Raw genomic sequence first — 20,474 nt, 5'->3', positions numbered from 1 at the left:
CAGCATAGACTCAGTGGGCTGAATGGCCTACTTCTGTTCCTAAGTCTTGTCTTATTTCGAGTCCTGGATCATTTCCTTTCTCTATAAACCGGAGGTCACTGGAATGTGATCAGAAGCAGGTACACTGACTGATTTACAACCCTCGCTCTCAGTGTAAACCAAGGACAGCAATTCCCAGCAGGAAGCAAGCTTTCACCACGCTCATTCAAAAAGGAAGCAATTTCTCAGGTAGAGTTGCTGCTACAAATCTAGAAAAACCTGAGAACCAAGCCCCACACAACAGGATCCCACAAATAGCACTGTGACAACAAGCAGATCATCAGTCTCAGGACACCATACCCCACTTCCAATTATGGATATGGGATCATCAGCACTCACCTGAGATGGCTTAGATTTAATATCTCACCCAAAAGATGACATATTTGACAGTGCTTCCCCAGCTCAGGGATTGAAGCAGCAGGCTGAACTGGAGCTTTGGCTTCAAGTGGAGGGGAGTGACCTTTTGCGAGCATCACTGGCAATGCCAGCTTTTGCTCTCCACCTTGAAAAGATGGTTCGGCCAGTTTCAGTCACTGGAACACTTTTACTGCACTCAGTGGTTGAACATGCCTGAGTGTTTTTAAGCCATTTCAAGGATACTGGCATATTACTAGCACTTATCCTGTAAGTTTATTAATTTAGTTGGTTGAGTTTGAAGCTTCAAATTGCTGAGCTGGATGTGAATCCTTCTGGATGATCAGTGCAGGCCAGTGGATCACAAACGGAGTAAAACAAAGTATCTAATGATTGAGGAGGACTGACGGGGATGAAATGGAGAGCCTTTTTCCCTGCTTGACTGGTTGGCGATGGCCTGGCCACTCCACATGAATTCAGCCCCTTAAGCCTCGGTCTGTAATACCTTCACTCTCAGGAATTCTCTCCCCCCAGACAGCTGAGCACCCTCAGCCACTGAGTACATCGAAGACAGATTTATTTTTTGGGACAGATACAGGGAGTGGGTGGGAAGGTGGAGTTGAGAAGGCATGACAGTGTAGAATGGTGGAGCATCTCTGGGGTGGGAGGTACTGAATGGTCACCTCCTGCTCCTAGAATTCACGGCTTTTATAATTGTTCCATTACTCACAGCTTCTAAGCCAGACCGCCAATGGGGTTTTACTGCTTCCTGACATCAAGAGCAAATGACACTTCGTAAAATTAAACAAAACATAAAATCGGTTTGCGTGTATGAGGGGCATTTCCAGAGGAAATGGCCAAGTGGTACTGACACGGGACTGTTAATCCACAGATCCAGATAATGTACTGGGAACCTGGGTTCAATTCCTGCCACTGCAGATGATGGAATTTGTATTCAATAAAAATCTGGAATTAACAGGCTGGTGCGAACCATGAAATCCTCATCGACTGCTGGGAAAACCCATCTGGTTGAGTAATGCCCTTTAGGAAAGAAAGCTGCCACCCCTTCCTGATCTGGACCACACATGACTCCATGCTCTCAGTAATGTGGTTGACTCCTGACTACCGTCTGGGCAATTAAGGAGAGCCAATAAATGCTGGCTTGGCCAGTGACAACCTCATCCCATGAATATTTTTTCAAAATGAGGCGGTGAAAATATAACGCAAACAAGATGGAACTTACTTGGGAGCCAGTAGTGGGTGTGTTGTTGCCAATACTTCACTGGTGTCCAATGCAGCTCCATATGGAGGTCTCGCAACCACATAGGATGTTGACTTGCCCATGGTGGGAGGAGGGGCAGGAGCCTCAGGAGAGCACATGGAGCGCACCCTGGGAGTTTGTGCACTACCCTCAGAGACTCTGGAGAAACGTGTAGGTTGGCCAGGGGCTCCCCCAGACTGAGAGGAAGAGGAGGAAGAGGAGGTGGAGGGTATAAGTGGAGGTGTAGTTCTCTGGGTTGGACTTTTAAGGCCAGGCGAGCGCCTAGTGTCATCAGAGGACATACTGACCCGGGCATGATGCTGGTGATGGTGGGCAGTGACAGCCGGTGTCTCCTCTGTCCGCAGCAGCTTTTCCCGCTCCTGTCGTGACCGGCTCTCAGAAGAGGAGATGGCCGGGGGGTCCCTGGGGCAGCGGGGAGGGACTCCGTATGCACCAGGGGCTAGTGGGTAGCGGTGGAGGTCTGCCTCCCTTTGCTGAGCAATCTTGGCTGACATAAAGGGGGAATGGTAGCCTGTTGGCTCCGGACCTGGCACTGGGCAGGGCGACTCAGCTTCTGGGCTACCTGAGGGGGTGGCCAAGCTGTCGTAGGACAGGCTCCCATTGCGGGTCTGGTTGGCCAAGCTCTTGTAAGAGGTAGAGGTGGTTCCCTCAGAGCGAATGGACTGTAGGTGGCTCATCTCAAAGCCTCCACCATGGGCTGACTTCAGACTGGACGAGCGGGAGCCATTGGAAACGGGCTCAAACTGGAAACTCTTATAGATGGTTGGTGAGCGGCAGGCATCAGACTCCAGATTGGGCTCCGACTTGTAGCTCTGACTCCTGCTGCTCTCGTCAATGGGCAAAGACTCCTTCACAGCCTCACCTCGGGAAATCTAGGGGCACAAACAACAAATACAAACTAACATTACTGCTTCACAGGTAAGATTGTCAGAAAGTTCCCACAATGGCATCGTGGGGAAACTACAGAAGCTGGGACTGTTGTCCTCACAGCAGAGAAGGAAAGGCGAATGACTGACCAGAATGACAGGGAGCTTTGTAGTGCGTTACTGAGCCACAGCAGAGCTTTCAAAGACAGTTACAGAAAATTCTAGCAACAAGTATCGGCAACTCGCAGGAAAACAACATGGAGCTTCAAATGAATGACTAACATTGGGGATACTCAAGAGGTCAGAGGTCAGCTAGAGAACAGGTGGGTGATAGGTTCGATAAGCGATGACAGTGATAGGGAGGGCGTGTAGGGGGTGACAGAGATAGGGAGGGGGTGTAGGGGCTGGAGGGGGGGTTACAGAGATAGGGAGGGGGTGTAGGGGCTGGAGGGGGGGTTACAGAGATAGGGAGGGGGTGTAGGGGCTGGAGGGGGGGTTACAGAGATGGGGAGGGGATTACAGAGATGGGGAGGGGATTACAGAGATGGGGAGGGAGTGTAGGGGCTGGAGGGGGTTACAGAGATAGGGAGGGAATTACAGAGATAGGAAGGGGGTGTAGGGGCTGAAGGGGGTTACAGAGATAAGGAGGGAATTACAGAGATGGGGAGGGAGTGTAGGGGCTGGAGGGGGGTTAGAGAGATAGGGAGGGGATGTAGGGACCAGAGGAGGTAACACTAACCCACCCAACCTTCACATTCCTAGACACTACAAACAATTTAGCATGGCCAATCCAACTAAACAGCACATCTTTGAACTGTGGAAGGAAACTAGAGTACCTGGAGGAAACCCACAGACATGGGGAGAATGTACAAACTCCTCACAGATATTCGCCCGAGAGTGGAATCAAACCCAGGTCTCTGGTGCTGTGAGGCAGCAGCGTTAACCACTGTGCTTTCCCTGACTTGAGGCATTTACTGAGTGGCTGGGTTGCCAGGGCTGTGTGGGTTACAGAGATAGAGAGGGTTGGAGAGACTGGAGAAAGTTATAGAGATAGGGATGATAACACCGATAGGATGAGTTTTAGGTGCTGCAACTAAAACTGTAGTTACAACATAAGGGGTTGGAGTAGGGTTAGAGATTTGAAAGGCTATATTGTACTGACAGTATTCAGTGTTTCCAACCATTTTTTAAGCATTCCTGATGAAGGGCTCTTGCCTGAAAAGTCGATTCTTCTGCTCCCCGGATGCTGCCTGACCTGCTGTACTTTTCCAGCATCCCACTCTCAACCACCATCGACAAAGCCCAAGTCAGAGGAATGTGATGGAATACTCCTCACCTGCTTGGCTGGGTGCAACTCCAACAACACTGAAGAAACCCAATACCATCCAGGATAAAGCAGCCCGCTTGGGGCGCCACAGCCATCTATTCTTAGTAGTAGCAGTGTGTACCATCTACAAGATGCACTGCAGAAATTCACTGAAGATCAAACCCACAGCCATGACATCTTGAGGGACCAACTCCTATACTCAATGCACTGGCTAACAACAGCAAGTGTACCAAATGCTTTCTTTACTATCCTATCTGATAGGGAAAAAGTGAGGACTGCAGATGTTGGAGATCAGAGCTGAAAAATGTGTTGCTGGAAAAGCGCAGCAGGTCAGGCAGCATCCAAGGAGCAGGAAATTCGACATTTCAGGTATAAGCCCTACTTCAGGAATAAGGAGGGTGTGCCAAACAAACTAAGATAAAAGGCAGGGAGGAGGGACTTGAGGGTGGGGTGTTGGGAATATGATAGGTCCTATCTGAGACTCCATTTTCAAGGAATATGAAGTTGCACCCAGGATTTCTTTGTTTGGCAACAGTGGTTAGGGCACTACCATGAAGTGCATAAGTTCTGCCCTGATTTGCCTTCTCAAAATGCATATCACATTTATTTACATTTACTCCATCTGCCATTCCTCAGTTCATCGGATCAAGGTCCCACTGAACTCGGAGATAACCTCCTCCACCGTCCACTACACCAATTTTGGTGTCACCTACAAACTTATTACCCATTCCTCCGATTTTCACATCCAAATCATTTATGTAAATGACAAAAAGCAATGGATCCAGCACTGATCCTTGCTGGTCACAGGCCTCCAATCCTGATAAACAACCCTCCACCACTACCTTCAAGCCAATTTTGTATCCAAATGCATAGCTCTCTCCCTGTACTCCACATGATCGAACCTTGCTAACCAGTATACCCTGCAAAACCTTGAACACCTTACAGAAAAACATCTACCACTCTGCCTTCATCAATCTTCTTTGTCACTTCAAGAAATCAATCAAGTTACTGAGATACTATTTCCAATGCATGAAGCCATGTTGACAACTCCTAATCAGTCCTTGCTTTTCCAAATACATGCAAATCCTGTTCTTCAGAATCCCCTCCAACTTACCCACTCCTGACATCAGACTCCCTGGGCAATGGTTCCCTGGGCTTTCCTGATCATCTTAAATAATGGCACCGACATTAGCCACCCTCCAGACTTCTGGCACCTCACCTGTGACTATCTCAGCAAGCGGCCCAGCAATCATTACCCACCTTCCTACAGCTTCTGGGCTACACCTGGAGATTTATTCATCTTTATGTGTTTTAAGACATTTCACACCACCTGCTCTAATCTGGACACTTGTCAAGGTTTCACTATTTATTTCTCAAACTTCCATATTCTCCAACATGGTAAACACAGATGCAAAATGCTCATTTAGTATCTTACCAAACTCTGGCAGTTCCACACATAGATGGCCTTGCTGATCTTGAAGGGGCTCCATTCTCTCCCTAGTTACTGGTTTGTCCTTAAATGCGTTGAAGAACTTTGGATTCTCTTTAACCCGATCTGACAAAGCTATCCCATGTCCTCTTTTTTAACCTTCCTGACTTTCCTCCTGAGTATACTCCTACTGCATTTGTATTCCTCTCGGGCTTCACTTGATCCCAGATGTCTATATCTGACATAGGTCTCCTTCTTTTTCTTGACCAGAGCCTCAATTTCTCTAGTCATCCAGCATTCCCTACACCTATCAGCCTTGCCCTTCACACTAACAAGGACTCTAGACTCTCGTTATCTCAGTTTTGAATGCCTTCCATTTCCTAAGCATCCTTTGACCTGTGAAAAGGCCTCTCCAGTTTTTGCCTAATACCATCAAAACTGGCCTTACTCCAATTTAGAATTTTAACTTTTAGATCAGGTCTCACCTTTTCCATCATTATTTTAAAACTTATATAATGATCACAGACCCTAAAGTGCTCCTCCACGGAGACCTTAGTCATTTGCTCTGACTTATTTCCCAAGGTCAAGTTTGGCTCCTTCTCTAGCAGGGACATGCACATACTGAAGAAAATTTTCTTGTGTACACACATTCCTCTCCACCCAAGTCCTTCGCACTCTGGCAGCACCAGTCTATGTGTGGGAAGTTAAAAGCCCCAACTATTAACAACCCTATTATTCTTACAGGTATTGGAGATCTCCTTACAAATCTGCTTCTCAATCTCAAATGCCTAAGAAATCTCAATAAGGTGATAATCCCTTTCTTATTCCTCAGTTTCACCCAAATCAGCCTCACTGGGCATACTCCCAGAAATATCCCAATTACAGCTGTAATTTTATCCTCAACCAAGAATGCCAATCGCCACTCTCTCCTTCCTACAGCAGCTGAACTATGGAACATTAAGCTGCCAAACCTGCCCTTCCCTGAGCTATGGTTCTGTAATAGCAGTGCTTTCCCAGTCCTATGTTTCTAACCATGCCCAGAGTCCATCTGCTTTTACCGGTCAGGCCTTTTGCACTGAAATAAATGCTGTTTAATTTTGCAGTCTTAGTTTGTCCTCTGCCTTGTTCTTGTTTGCCTTGACTATTTTACTTACCCCTCTGTCAACTGTCCGAGCCCCAGACTTATCTCTTTGGGTCCCACTGACCCCCCTCTGTGTTTCCTGTCTGCCAGCCAGTTCTTTATCCATTTCAATACTGTCCTTTGAACCCCACGCACTTTGATTTTACATGCTATTATGATAGGAGAGGTCTTATTGAATGCCAGCTGAAAAGTGTCATTTGATTTGTAATTCAAATTCTGTTCACATCACTTGCTCAGCCGCCATGGTGGGATTCAAAACCAAGTTCCCCCAAGCATTATCCGGATTACAAATGTAGCAACAATACTATGCCATTCCTCCCCACCACACCGGGCCCTCCACCCGAAAGTTGGGTCACAGAAAAGGAGGAAAAAATGTCTTCAAAGGATAACAAGAGGTTGTAACTATCATGAAAACACAAAAGAAACTGGCACTCTTTTCTCCAGGCTAAAGAGAGCCAGTTTTGGGGGGGGGGGGGGGGGGGTGTGATCTGTGCATTAAAATGTCACATTTGGAAAGATTTTGATCAGGTAGATGAAGATGTTTCAAGTTGTGAGAGACAGCTACATTAGGATGCAAGATAGTCACAAATAAATACTTGAACCCCAAGCACTGGCAGATCTGTGGGGTAAGGTAAGAGTGGAAGAGAGAATAACTGGTCTCGGAGTCTGCACAGGCTTCTCCTACAAAATCCAATTTGCAATTCACAAGAAACTTAGTCACCAAATTAGAACAAATGGCTGAGATGAAGGATACTGGGGTGTTTTTACATGGAAGCTGGATAAACCAGAAAGGGGAAAGGAATCAAAGATCTGTCAATGAGAGAGGATTGGAGTGAATGGGTTAGAGACTAAAAAAAAACTGCAGATGCTGGAATCCAAAGTAGACAAGCAGGGGACTGAAAGAACACAGCTAGCCAGGCAACATCACATGAACAGCATAAAAATTAACACTGAGCAGGGCTGAATGGCCTTCTACTGCACTGTACACCCAATGCAGTTCAAAGTGACAAGCTAGTGGCTGCAGGATGGGAAAGAAAACATACCTTTTCACTGGCGGAGTGCGTGAGAGCAGTGTGGTTGCGCCCTGGGCTGTTGTAGGCTGGCCTGTACTTGTACATAGTGGGTGTTGGTGGGTTGTCCATTCTGTTCAGCAAGTTACTCTCTGCACCAGGATGGCAGTGGGAGAAAGATGGGGAAGAGATTAAAAACACTCTGGCCAAGTTGTGGGAAAACACACAAGCACCTGCTTCTAAGAACAGCAGCAGCATCAACTTATACGCTCGGCAAAAACCTAATTCCTGCTGTGACCCTGGATGCCCTTTTCCACCACCTACATATCCAACTGCACTTGATCTTTCACATGATCAACTCCGAACACCAAAACCAGCTGACCCTCAGTGCCATGAATATAGCCTGACACTCAGGGGAGTGAGATCCCAGAGTGGGAACCAGACAAAGTTACTGTCAGCTGTTCAACACTCCCTCCTGTGTGTGTCTCCCAGAATGTTAAGTGTGACTGCACACAGATGGGGTGAAGGCACAGAGGCAGTTGCCAGGATTCAGCCACTCCAAACACCGGAGATCCCCTAAATGTTGTCCCCTATTATTTAGAGGTGTAGCATGCACAGCCCGCCACCACAGACCGAATGGGGATTGTCCACTCACCCTCGTTTGTTGCCAGTGACAAGTGAGCCCTGAGGCCTGAGTAACGGTGTAACTCGGGTTTAGGTGGAGGAGGGGGCTCAGCATCGGCTGACTGGCTTTCCATAACCTCCAGACTTCCTTTGGACTAGAAGGAAAAACAGAAATGGAGAGTTATTCTGCCAAAACTGAAGTGTTAAATGTCCACTTCACACAATACTTTTAAAGCAGCAGTGACATCAGAGTGGAAATTTCGGTTACTTTTGTGGTACTTGCCAGTGTCACCACCTTGCCCTTCATCAGAGTGCCACCCCTCACCTCAATGTCACACCTCAGCACCCAAAGTCAACTTCCTGGTATCCCATGTCCCAGCGTCACTCCACATGCATGAGATTCCAGAGTCACAAGCTAAAAGAATTGTTCCCCCCCTCCTCTATCCCAGCTTGGCCTGTATTCTCACCAGGGACCTCTTGAGGTTTGTTTGAATGCCATTGTCCATCAGCTTCATGGTGACCTCAGTGTCCGAAACCAAGGGATGCAGGAAGGGAGTCTGGACTGGAGTAAGAAACTCCCTCCTCTCTCGGCTGATGTACCTGGAGGAATGTAAATCACAAAGAGGAAAGTTACCAAAGCTCGAGCAGATCATTGGGCTGCTCTCTTCTGAAAGAGACGACTGGTACTAGTTTAACCTGAGAGTCACCATGCCTCAGGTGATGCGAGAGATTGTGAAGGAGTGTCCTTCAGGGTAACCTCACCTGGTGTGGGAATTTCACTCACTCTGTCGGCATTACTCAGCATTACAAGCCAGCCGACTGAGCAAACCAACCCAATGCTGAAAGAACGACACTGAAGTGGAAACCGTGGTGGCACATCTAAGCATTTCAGTGGAGAATCTCACTGCACTGTGGAGATCAGGTCAGTGCACGGTCAGAAGATCTGTCCAGAGGGGGCACCACACTGTCAATCCTGACTGGGTGCTCTCAGTACTGCCCCAGCAGAGTGTCAGTAATAATGCAGCACTGCTGGAGGTGCCATCTTTTAAAAAGAGATATTAAAATTCCTATCCTTTCAAGTGGATGTAAAGATGGTTAGTCTTCGATCACATGTTCAAAACCTGCAAAGTGCACTGGGGGTTCCTGAATATATGTACGGCACAGTAAAAATACAAGTCATCTTTTTACTTGTGGAGTACAAACTGTGTATTTGGCTGCAATTTATTAGAGCACAGCAGGCTTTGATAAGGTGGGTAGTGGAGTTGAAGAGATGGTTAGTAGGGTTCTGTGGAAAAGTGACATAGTAGCAGCTTCGTACCTGGGTGCTTGTGAACTGCACAGGACGTATGAGATATTCATCCAACAGCCCTGCGTGAAGGGATTTACTCCACCTCGGAATTTCCCAGTAACCTAAAACAAGACAAGGGCATTTTATTGTGGAAACGCACACAGACAGATCAGACAAAGTGACCTGGACTTCTGGGGCAGTTGTGACATCCTCCCTTAACTCTAGTCCATTTAGTCTCTCTCCACTTCCCCATCATCGCTTGGTCTTCCGTTACAACGGACTGGATCAATTCCAACCCCAGCCTCCTTCCAAAAGGCCTCCCAAGAAATTCAGAAAATAAACCGTACATCAGTATTTGTCCCAAGAAGACCTTAAGCACAGGAGAAAAGACAACTTCCTTCAATAGTATGGAACACGAAGGGACAGCATCAGGGGTACTATTTGCAGTTCTAATTCCCTCCCCACTCAAGGATATACTTGTCATACAGGGAGGGAAGTTTCACCAAACTGATTCCTAGGTTGGTGCAACAAGGAGAGATTGAAGACTTGGCCCATATTCTTTGGAATTTAGAACAGAGTCAATCTTAGAAACTTAACAGCATTTTTAAAGAGAGAGATACATTAGATGCAGAAGGGCAGTCTTGGAAAACGAGATAGAGCTTTTAGGATTGAGATGAGGAGAAAACTTTCCATTCAGAAGTGGCAAATCTTTGGAAATCTCTATCCCAGAAGACAATGCAAGGTCAACCATTAGGTGAAAGACATGGAGGCCAATAGATTGAATGCAAATGGCATTCAGATGGATGATCAGCCATGATCGAGAATGGCGGAGCTGGCTCAATCAACTGAAGAGCTCATTTCTCAAATATCGTCAAGTTACATTCTGTTTCACTTCATACCGTTTATCAGCTTCTGAAATTTCCCCTTGGGAATGACTGAACCATGTTTTTGTGACCTCCCCAGATGAGTGATAGTGCTTGCCTTCCTAAATACAGCACTTCCCAACAATGCAGCAGGTCTGGGTACTGAGCAAAGTGTAGTTGGTTGGCATTTAGGGCAGAAGTCTCCAAAACCTCAAATATTACAGTTGGGGGCAGCATGCTTGTTTCCTCTCTTTCCCATCCATCAATCCATGCTAATGGATTGAACCAGAGGACTACTAATATCCCGAGTGGGAAATTTACTAGAGCTATTCAGGTGGGTTTCAACTAGCTCAGTAGTGGGATGGGAACCTGTGGTGTATTCCAGTACACTGGAGGATGAGTGCAGGGAGGACATGGACAGGATTTCACAGTCACAGGAGTGTATTGGCAGACAGTAAGCTGGTTTGAAGTGTATATATTTCAATGACAGCAGTATCCGGAATAAGGTGGGCAAGCTTGCAGCATGGATAGGTACCTGGGACTTTGACGTTGTGGCTATTTCAGAGACATGGATAGAGCAACGTCGGGAATGGATGTTGCAGGTTCACTGATCTTTTATTAAGATCAGGGAAGGTGGTAAAAAAGGGGGAGGTGTGGCTTTGTTAGTCAAGGACGGTATAACGGTGGCTGGGAGAACTTTTGATGAGGACTCGTCTACTGAGATGGTATGGGCCGAGGTTAGAAACAGGAGAGGAGAAGTCACACAGCTGGGTGTTTTTTGTCAGCCTCCACAAAGTTCTAGAGGAGAGGATTGGCAAATCGATTCTGGGCAGGAGTGAAAGGAACAAGGTGGTCATTATGGGGGACTTAACTTCCCCAACATTGACTGGAAATGCTATAACTCTAGTACTTTGGATGAATCAGACTGGATAAACTGCAGTATTGGACCAAAAAGTGGCAAATGGAGTTCAATGCAGATAAATGTGAGGTGATTCACTTTGGGAAGAATAACAGGAAGGCAGAGTACTGGGTCAATGGAAAGATTCTTGGTTGCGCGGATGTGCAGAGGGATGTACATAGATCCCTGAAAGTTGCCACCCAGGTTGATAGTGCCGTTAAGGCGGCATACGATATGTTAGGTTTTATTGGTAGAGGGACTGAGTTCCAGAGCCGTGAAGTCATGCTGCAACTATACAAAACGCTGGTACTGTCTACAGTTCTGGCCGCCGCATTATGGGAAGGATGTGGAAGCATTGGAAAAGGGGCAGAGGAGATTTACCAGGATGTTGCCTGGTCTGGAGCGAAGGTCTTATGAGGAAAGGCTGAAGAACTGGATCTGTTCTCATTGGAGAGAAGAAGGCTAAGAAGAGATTTGATCGAGCCATACAAGATGATCAGAGGATTAGATAGGGTGGACAGTGAGAGTTTTTCTCCTAGGATAATGACATCTGCTTGAACGAGGGGGTATAGCTGCCAATTGAGGGGTGATAGATTGAAGACAGATGTCAGAGGCAGGTTCTTTACTCCGAGTGGTAAGGCTGTGGAATGCCCTGCCTGTCAATGTAGTCAACTCAGCCACATTAGGGGCATTTAAACAGTCCTTGGATAAGCACATGGATGATGACAGGTTTAGATTAGTTCATAGGTCAGCGCAACATTGAGGGCTGAAGGGCCTGTTCTGTGTTGTATTGTTCTGTGTTTAATATGTATAGTAAATCAGCATGACAGTTGCTTGTGGTTAATTTCTGATCTCTGCAACTTCAGAGTATATGCTCAAATCAGGTTCTTTCCTTTAATACCTTTCACAAAAGATTCACCAGCCTGATTCTCTCAGAAAGATGACGCACCTGGGCTTATCCCAGGGGCAGGTGGAGGAGCATTTCCAAGAGACAGACAACATGGATATTTTACCTGCTCATTGGTCGTCCGTCCCCTCGCGACCAGCACGATGTGGAATCCAGTCAGACCAGCCACAGGAATGAAGAACAAGCCTGCCACACACATGACTGCCATACTACATTAGTGGAGTTAAGGGAAAGACAGATAGACAGACCAATGCAGAAAAGCTGCTCAAAAACCAACTCTGGGAGTTTCTGTATGTTCTACCCAACATCCAAGAAGTTAAGGACACGATGGATAGGAGGTAGGATATCAATACTTGCACATTTGGCTCCATCTGGTAAATGAAGAAATGGGACTTGGACATCAAATCCAGTGACATAGGGAATAGCCAGGAGAGGGCAAAAGGCTCAGGTAGATCACACCACTTTGAGCACTTCTGGACGTCAAGCTTAGGATTATACACTGGCCTTGGTGGAAGTGTAGTGGACACTTACCAGAATGTTACCTGGACTTCAAAAGGGGATTATGAGGAAGGAATACAGGAACTACAGTTGTATCATTTTGGAGGAGAAGCATTGAAGGAAAGAGTACACCATTCGGCACTTAGAGTCTGCTCCACAATTCAGTACGATCACAGCCTATTATCCAACTCATATCTATGAACCATACCTATTTCCTTCTCAAAAACACTCTGTTTTGGACTCAATGGCTTATTGTGGTATAGAGCTGCACAGGCTCACCATTCCCTGGGTGAAGAAATTTCTTTCCTCATTCCTAAATGCCTACTCCACATTCTAAAACTGTGATTCCTGGTTCTGGGAACATCTTTATAGAGTCATAGAGATGTACAGCACAAAAGCAGACCGTTCGGTCCAATTTGTCCATGCTAACCAGATATCCTAACCTAATTTAGTCTCCTTTGCCAGCACCTGGCCCATACCCCTCCAAACCCTTCCTATCCACATACCCATCCAGATGCCTTCTTATTCAAGATGGAAGAGTGAGAGAGAATGTGTGAGAAGATCCTTCCTCTGATTATTTGGTCTCTGCCAATTTAAGTTTTATCGGATTTTATAACATCCCCCTCATTCTTCTAACATCCGGTGTACAGTCTGAACTGATTCAGTCTGTCTTCATGCATCAGTCTTACCACCACAGGAATCAGTCTGGTAAACCTTTGTTTTGATGCTGTCGGACTCTAAAACTGCACTCATTGTGCCAGGTGTACTCTCAGCAAGGTCCTGCACAATTGTAACAAGAAACCCCTCCTCGTGTATTTGAATCTTCTTGCTAGGAAGGTCTCTTGCTATGAAAGCCAACATACTATTTGCTTTCTTCACTGCCTGCTGTATCTGCGTGCTTACTTGCAGTGACTCCCTGCTATAGGAAAGATGTTGTGAAACTTGAAAGGGCTCAGACAAGATTTACAAGGATGTTGCCAGGGTTAGAGGGTTTGAGCTATAGGGAGACACTGAATAGGTTGGGGCTATTTTCCCTGGAGTGTTGGAGGCTGAGGAGCAGCATATCAAGGTTTATAAAATCATGAGGGGCATGGATAGGGTAATCTTTTCCCTGGGGTGGGTGAATCCAAAATTGGCAGGCATAGGTTTAATGAGAGAGGTAAAGAGACCTAAGGGTCAACATATTCACACAGAGGGTAGTGTGTGCATAGAACGAGCTGCCAGAGGAAGTGGTGGAGGCTGGTACAATTACAACATTTAAAAGGCATCTGGATGAGTATATGAATTGGAAGGGTTTAGAGGGATATGGGCCATATGCTGGCAAATGGGTCTAGATTAATTTAGGATATCTGGTCAGCATGCACAAGTTGGGCAGAAGGGTCTGTTTCTGTGCTGGATATCCAAAGTTGATAACATTTATCCACATTAATATGTCACCTGCCAGGCACCTGACCACTGACTCAACTTGTCCAAATCTCTGCAGCCTCCTCACAAATCACTTCTCTATCCATGTCAGTACCAATCCAGTGTTCGTGAATTTCGCATGCAAATCTATGTGGGCCTTGCCAAAAGCCTACTGAAAGTCCTAGGAAGCCACATCCACTGGCTCCCTCTTATCAATTCTAATAATTCCAGCCGCGAAAAATCCCACTAGATTTGTCAAATATGCTACCCCTTCTGTAAATTCTTTTGATGTGGAGGTGCTGGTGTTAGACTGGGGTGGACAAAAAGTTAAAGATCACACAACACCAGGTTATGGTCCAACAGGTTTATTTGAAAGTACAAGCTGTCAGAGCGCTGCTCCTGAGCTATCGGACGAAGGTGCAGCACTCCGAAAGCTTGAACTTTCAAATAAACTGGTCGGACTATAACTTGATGTTGTGAGATAGCCATCTTTTAGTATGGATTCCAGCATTTTCCCTATTACACAAGGCAGACTAACCAGCCTATAATTCGGATTTCTCTCTATGCCCTTTTGAAATAGTAGGGTTACATTAGCTATTCCTCCATCCATAGGAACTATTCAAAAATCTACAGTATCTTGAAAGGTAACCACCAATTAATCCACTAAAGCTTTTCTTGGGCTACTTCCTTAAGTACGTAAAAGGATCAGGGGTGATTAATCAAAGTTTTCAAGACAGTGAGGGAAACAGATAATGTAGTAAGAGAAAACATTTCTGCTCTGGTTGTGCAGCCTACAAACAAGCGACAGAACCTAAACATTCAAGCCAGAGGTTTCAGGTATGAAACGAGGAAGCATATTGGCATACAAAAGAAATAGTAGCTTAAAATTCTCTCTGGTTATTTTAAATAGGAGATTGATAATAGATTTATATAACAAAATCGATAAGATATGGGACAAAGGCCCAAAGGCTTTTGAGTTAGATCACATATCAAACATGACCCTAATCAATGACAGGACAGACTCAAGGAGCTGAATGCCTTTCCCCTGTCTGATAGGCGATGAAGGCTAAAAGACGGACTCTTCACTCTCAGGCACCTCAACCCCAGGCAGAGTTGTGGATAGGTGGCTTTTCTCATCAACAATGGAACAGGCCACTGGGACTGCACAGAAGTGAGAGTACACAGGAGAGAATGGCACGGTGGCACACTGGTTAGCACTGCCTCCTCACAGCGCCAGAGACCCAGGTTCAATTCCCGCCTCAGGCAACTGTCTGGGTGGAGTTTGCACATTCTCCCAGAGTCTGAGTGGGTTTCCTCCCACAGTCCAAAAAAGTGCAGGTTAGGTGAATTGGCCATGCTAAATCGCCAGTAGTGTTAGGTGAAGGGGTAAATGTAGGGGAATGGGTCTGGGTGGGTTGCTCTTCGGAGGGTCGGTGTGGACTAGATGGGCCGAAGGGCCTGTTTCCACACTAAGTAATCTAATCTGAAGAGACTGCTTTTATACAGGTGCTGGGTGGAGCCAGCATGCTCAACATTTTGCCTTCAATTTTAAATACAAGATGCAACCTGGACAGGGACGAAATGTGACCTGGAAATCTCTGGCTCTTCTAAACCTAATTTAAATACTGTTACAAACCCACATTTCACTAAAATAAGGGCTGCAGTAACGTGAAGTTACAATGCTTAGATATTCAGATTAAGCTGCCAGAATTCTCAAACCCCAATTTGATTTGTACGAGTCTAAAATTTACTGGACAGCACACCAATGTTGCTGCTATGCAGGCCAAACTAACCGCCCTCGCACAGAGGTCTGGGAAGGGGAACCAGTCCAAATACATCAACAGCAAATACTGTCAAACACTCACTTAAGTCACCGTACATATCCAGCACCTTTACAACAGACAGGTGATGAGAAGTAACTCTCAGCATAGTGCCTTCCTGTATACACTGTAAAGGATACGTGACAGCAGTGTGCACATCAGACAATTTATTCACATGGTTGAGCACATAGAGGAGACCAAAGCCGAAGACCCCGATGATATGGGTGGTAAGTGAGAGGAGAAACAGGAAGAAGTAACGGTAGTTCCTTCGCCCAATGCAATTGTTCACCCATGGGCAGTGATGGTCAAACTCCTGGGTTGGAGAAAGAGTGGGGATAGAGAAAGACAAAACAAACTGGAATTAAAAATCTCACACAAGTCAATTAATCACTTGCTTGACTCAACAACCCAAATAATTAACTCCACGTCAAACCTGTCAACACAATGGGCTGAACAAAGTCCATCATTTTAAGAGAACCATGAAAAGCGATGATACATCACTGAACGCATTTTCCATTCCCACAGTGCAAAGGCATTCATCTTTGACCTGGCGAATGGATGTGGGGGCTACTGATGTGCATTCAAAGAAATACAGATTGAAAGAAATATTAATAGGTTTTTTGCCTCAAGCAGTAACACGGTTCCATACTGAGATCACTATCTGGCCTGGGAGTTGGGGAAGGTACATATCCAATTTGATACCCAGAGTCTGGGAATGGAAAGGTGACGTGAGACAGAGTAACTTGATATCTTGTCTGCATATTGGCAACAGAAATATGTGCCGATGTGAGTTAGTGCTCCAGGTTAGATTTAGGACTGGCAGGAAGAGGAGGGTTAAAACAAACAGAAATTGCTGTAGAAACTCAGCAGATCTGGCTGCATTTATCGACAGAGTCAACGTTTTGGGTCCAGTGCCTCTTTTTCCGAACACTATGTGAAAGGTCCACTCTGCTTTCTCTTCACAGATGCTGCCAGACCTGCTGAGTTTCGACAGCAATTTCTTTTCTTTCAGATATCTAGCATTACCACAGTTGTTTGTTGAGGGCTAAAACAAGACAGGCAAGCCACTTGTACCTCCACGCAGTTGTCACAGACGCTGCAGTGCGAACACCGGGGTGGGCGGTAGAACCGGCAAGTTGAGCACCATTTCATCCGGACTTGGATGCCTTTGATTTCCACATTCTTATAAAGTGGAGCCCGAAAATCATCATCTTTATCTTCATCTTCATCAGCTGACAAGAGGAGATGGAGAGAACGCAGAGTGCCAGAAAAGAGTGAGAGGGGAGGGGTAGACAGACAGACAGGAGTTGGAAAGAGTGCGAGACAGAGAGAGAGCGAGAGAGCGAGCGAGTGCGAGAGAGAGAGAGGGAGCGTGAGAGAGAATGAGAGAGAGAGAGAGAGAGGGAGCGCGTGAGAGAGAGGGAGCGCGAGAGGGAGAACATGAGAGAGAGAGAGAGAGAGAGAGAGAGAGAGAGAGAGAGAGAGAGGGAGAGGGAGAGGGAGAGGGAGAGAGAGAGAGAGAGAGCATGAGAGAAAGAAAGTTCATATGAAAACTGGCAAAGTCAAACTGGGAAACAAGTGAAACAATCCACAGTGCTTGAAGCCAATTGGTGGTCACCATAGTTTCCTCACTTCACTGACCCACGATTTCTTTTTCTCCTCAGCTGAACAATTTATAATGTTATTATTTGATACGGTTATGGGAATAATCCAGCCTGGACTTGCCAGTACTTAGGTGCCATTCTTATTTCTACCCTTCTTCCCATCCTTATTTCATTTCATTCTACCCACTGAGAAATTCAGAGGGAGAGAGGACCTCTCAATTATTTTGCATATATCAGTAAACCTCAGCAGAGAACCCATGAACTCTGGTAATAAGGTGCATGCTAATGTGTAGGCGGTGTTTTCGGCCTGTCAATATGAACTCGCATTTTTCAAAGGGTGCAGTTGCTTAGATTGTTAACAGTTAGAGATGGAATTGGGGATTTAATCAGGTAAGTGACATGCACTCAAACCTCAATAATTCTGTCCACATCTCTATTATTTTCTTCCCCACATGGCTCATACTGCCAAAATGAGGTGTTGATTGGAAGCTGGTTTTCAGGAACTTGCTGTCCACAAACTGATTGCTGTATTTCCTTACGTGACATGAAGGTTGATCCAACTTACAGCTAAGTATCTTGTGTGTCCAGTGAGGGGGGGTCATTTTCTGATGATGCATATCTCAGTCAATACTTTGATCATCCAAACTCAAGGGAATACAAAGTCTTGTTTGTGCAACTGGTCTTAATAAACCACATCTGTCACATTTCCAATTGATGCTCCCTGTGGTTCAAGGCTCCTTGCCAGGAATACAACGCTGAATAATTGTCCCTCAACTCCACCATTAGTTTCCTATCATCCAAGTTCACTTCAATGCATGCTCTTGTATTTTGGTGAGCACATAAGAAGAGGTGGTGACCCATTAAACACCATTTCCAGCCTCTCCCACAGAAACAAAGTCTATTTAGCCTCTTGAACCTGATCGGCTATTTGTTTAGATAATAGTATTGTGGACCCGAACTCTGTCCACCTGTCTCAATTCAATAACTTTCAATATTCTTACCTAACAAACATCTATCCATCTCTCAGTTACAGGATTTCCAAATGACTATGTCTTACTGCACTACTCTGAAGAAATAGTTTCTAACATCATCTCTGAAAGGCTGGCTCTCATTTTAGAATTCTCCTCTTGTTCTTCCAAATACAGGCCCAGTCAAACCAATCCCTCCTGACATGAGAGTCCTGCCATCTCCAGTAACAGCCCTAATGAACTCCTGCCCCACTCCCTCCTTGGGAAGTATATCCTTTCTCAGATAGAAAACTGCTGCAATACTCCGGGTGTGGTCTCACTGAGGCCTTGTGTAACTGCAGGAAGACTTTGGAATTCCAATCTTCTCACAATGAAAGCAGATCAACATGTTCCCTTCAAACTGCTTGCTGGGCCTACTTGTCTAGTGTCATTTACTGGTGTTTAAGGACCTTTGTACATCCAGTTTCTCAATATCTCATCATTTAAATTATACTCTGCTTTTCATATCAAATATACAGGCCTATAACTTTGCACTTAGCCACTTTGTACAGCATTTGCTATGTGCTTATCCATTCACTCAACTTATCTAAATAACCTTCAAGCCTCCTCACATCCACATCTAAACTACAATCCTCCCCAGTTTCATATCATCAACAAACTAGAAGTGTTGCTTTTGGTTCTTTCATCCAGGCCATTTCTATTTATGAATAGCTGGGGCTCAAGCAGGTCCCCAATTCGAGAAAGACCCATTTATACAGAACACAAGAACTCATGGCAGAAAGTTAAAAATCACAACACCAGGTTATAGTCCAACAGGTTCAACTGGAAGCACTAGCTTTCACAGCGCTGCTCCTTCATCTGGTGGCTGTACAACCACCTGACAGAGCAGCACTCTGAAAGCTAGTGCTTCCAATTAAACCTGTTGGACTATAACCTGGTGTTGTGTGATTTTTAACTTTGTTCGCCCCAGTCCAACACCAGCACCTCCAAATCATAGCAGCAGAAAAGAATTCAGCCCCACATGTTTGCTCCATCATTTGATTTAAATCATGGCTAATCTCAACTTCTCCTCAACTCCACTTTCCTGTCCACTCTCTGTCACATTTTCAACCCATTACCACTTATAAATCTATTTCCTTCTTCAATTTACTCAACGCCTCTGCGTCCACTGCACTCTGGAGCAGTGAATTCCAAATAATTTCTCATCTCTCCTTTAAATCTGCTCTCTTAACCTAAAACGATGACCTCTTATTCTAGATTGCCACACAAGGAAACATCTCTTCTGCTGTCAATCATCTTTAGCATGTGTCAGATCTCCCCAGCTTCCAGAAAGTATAGGCCGAAACTGCTCAATCTCTTTTCATAAACAAACCTTCCATCTCTGGAATCAACCTCGTGACCCATCTCTGAACTGCCTCCAAAGCAACTGCATCCCTCCTCAAGTTAAGGAAACAGATCTGTACACATTACTCCAGATGCGGTCTTATAAATTTGCAGCAACACCCCTCTACTTTTCTGTTCTATTCCTTCAGCAATAAATGCCAACATTCCATTTGCTTTCCTTATTACCTGCCAGACCTGCACAGCAGTTTTCTGTGGCTCGGATAATCAAGGTTTGTCCGTATTTACATTCAGAACCCTAGTTTTGGATTTGACCACTCTAATGAAGAATATTATCGAAACATAGAAGAGCAGGACGGCTGCCATTCAGCCCTTCGAACCTGCTGCGCTGTTCATCATGATCATGGCTGATTGCCCAGTTCAATAGCTTTATCTTGCTCCTCCGCATGACCTCTGACTCCATTCACCCCTATATCTAGGTGCCTCTTCAATACATTCAATGTTTTGGCATCAACTACTTCCTGTAATGAATCCCACAGGCTCACCACTCTTTGGGTGAAGAAATGCCTCATCTCCACCCTAACCAGTCTCCCTGAATCCTTAGACTGTGACCCTGGTTCTGGACACACCCACCATTGTAAATATCCTCCCTATATCTACCCTGTCTCGTCCTGTTAGAATTACCCAAGTCTCTAGGAGATCCCCCCCCAGCCCCAACCCACTTGTCTGAATTCCAGCGGAATGTATCCTATCCTGGTCAATTTCTCCTCATACGGTCAGTCCCAGCATTCCCGGGATCAGCTTGGGAAAC

At 45.6% G+C, this 20,474-nt stretch overlaps 1 protein-coding gene across 4 annotated transcripts in view; it reads right to left on the bottom strand.

Moving 5' to 3' along the window:
- LOC132808829 (palmitoyltransferase ZDHHC5-like) overlaps positions 1 to 20,474 on the bottom strand; it is a 61,176-nt gene that overhangs the window by 1,302 nt on the left and 39,400 nt on the right. For all 4 annotated transcript variants that reach the window (XM_060822266.1, XM_060822267.1, XM_060822269.1 and 1 more), the window contains exons 4-11: positions 16,825 to 16,982; positions 15,891 to 16,063; positions 12,135 to 12,237; positions 9,391 to 9,482; positions 8,540 to 8,672; positions 8,104 to 8,227; positions 7,482 to 7,600; positions 1,637 to 2,547 (exon numbers count right to left, since the gene is read on the bottom strand). In XM_060822266.1, the coding sequence (XP_060678249.1) occupies positions 1,637 to 2,547; positions 7,482 to 7,600; positions 8,104 to 8,227; positions 8,540 to 8,672; positions 9,391 to 9,482; positions 12,135 to 12,237; positions 15,891 to 16,063; positions 16,825 to 16,982 (1,813 nt within the window). The remainder of the gene's footprint in view (positions 1 to 1,636; positions 2,548 to 7,481; positions 7,601 to 8,103; positions 8,228 to 8,539; positions 8,673 to 9,390; positions 9,483 to 12,134; positions 12,238 to 15,890; positions 16,064 to 16,824; positions 16,983 to 20,474) is intronic.

Source organism: Hemiscyllium ocellatum (assembly GCF_020745735.1).
Source record: "Hemiscyllium ocellatum isolate sHemOce1 chromosome 40 unlocalized genomic scaffold, sHemOce1.pat.X.cur. SUPER_40_unloc_4, whole genome shotgun sequence".
Taxonomy (NCBI): domain Eukaryota; kingdom Metazoa; phylum Chordata; class Chondrichthyes; order Orectolobiformes; family Hemiscylliidae; genus Hemiscyllium; species Hemiscyllium ocellatum.
This window is presented reverse-complemented; position numbering and strand designations above follow the sequence as displayed.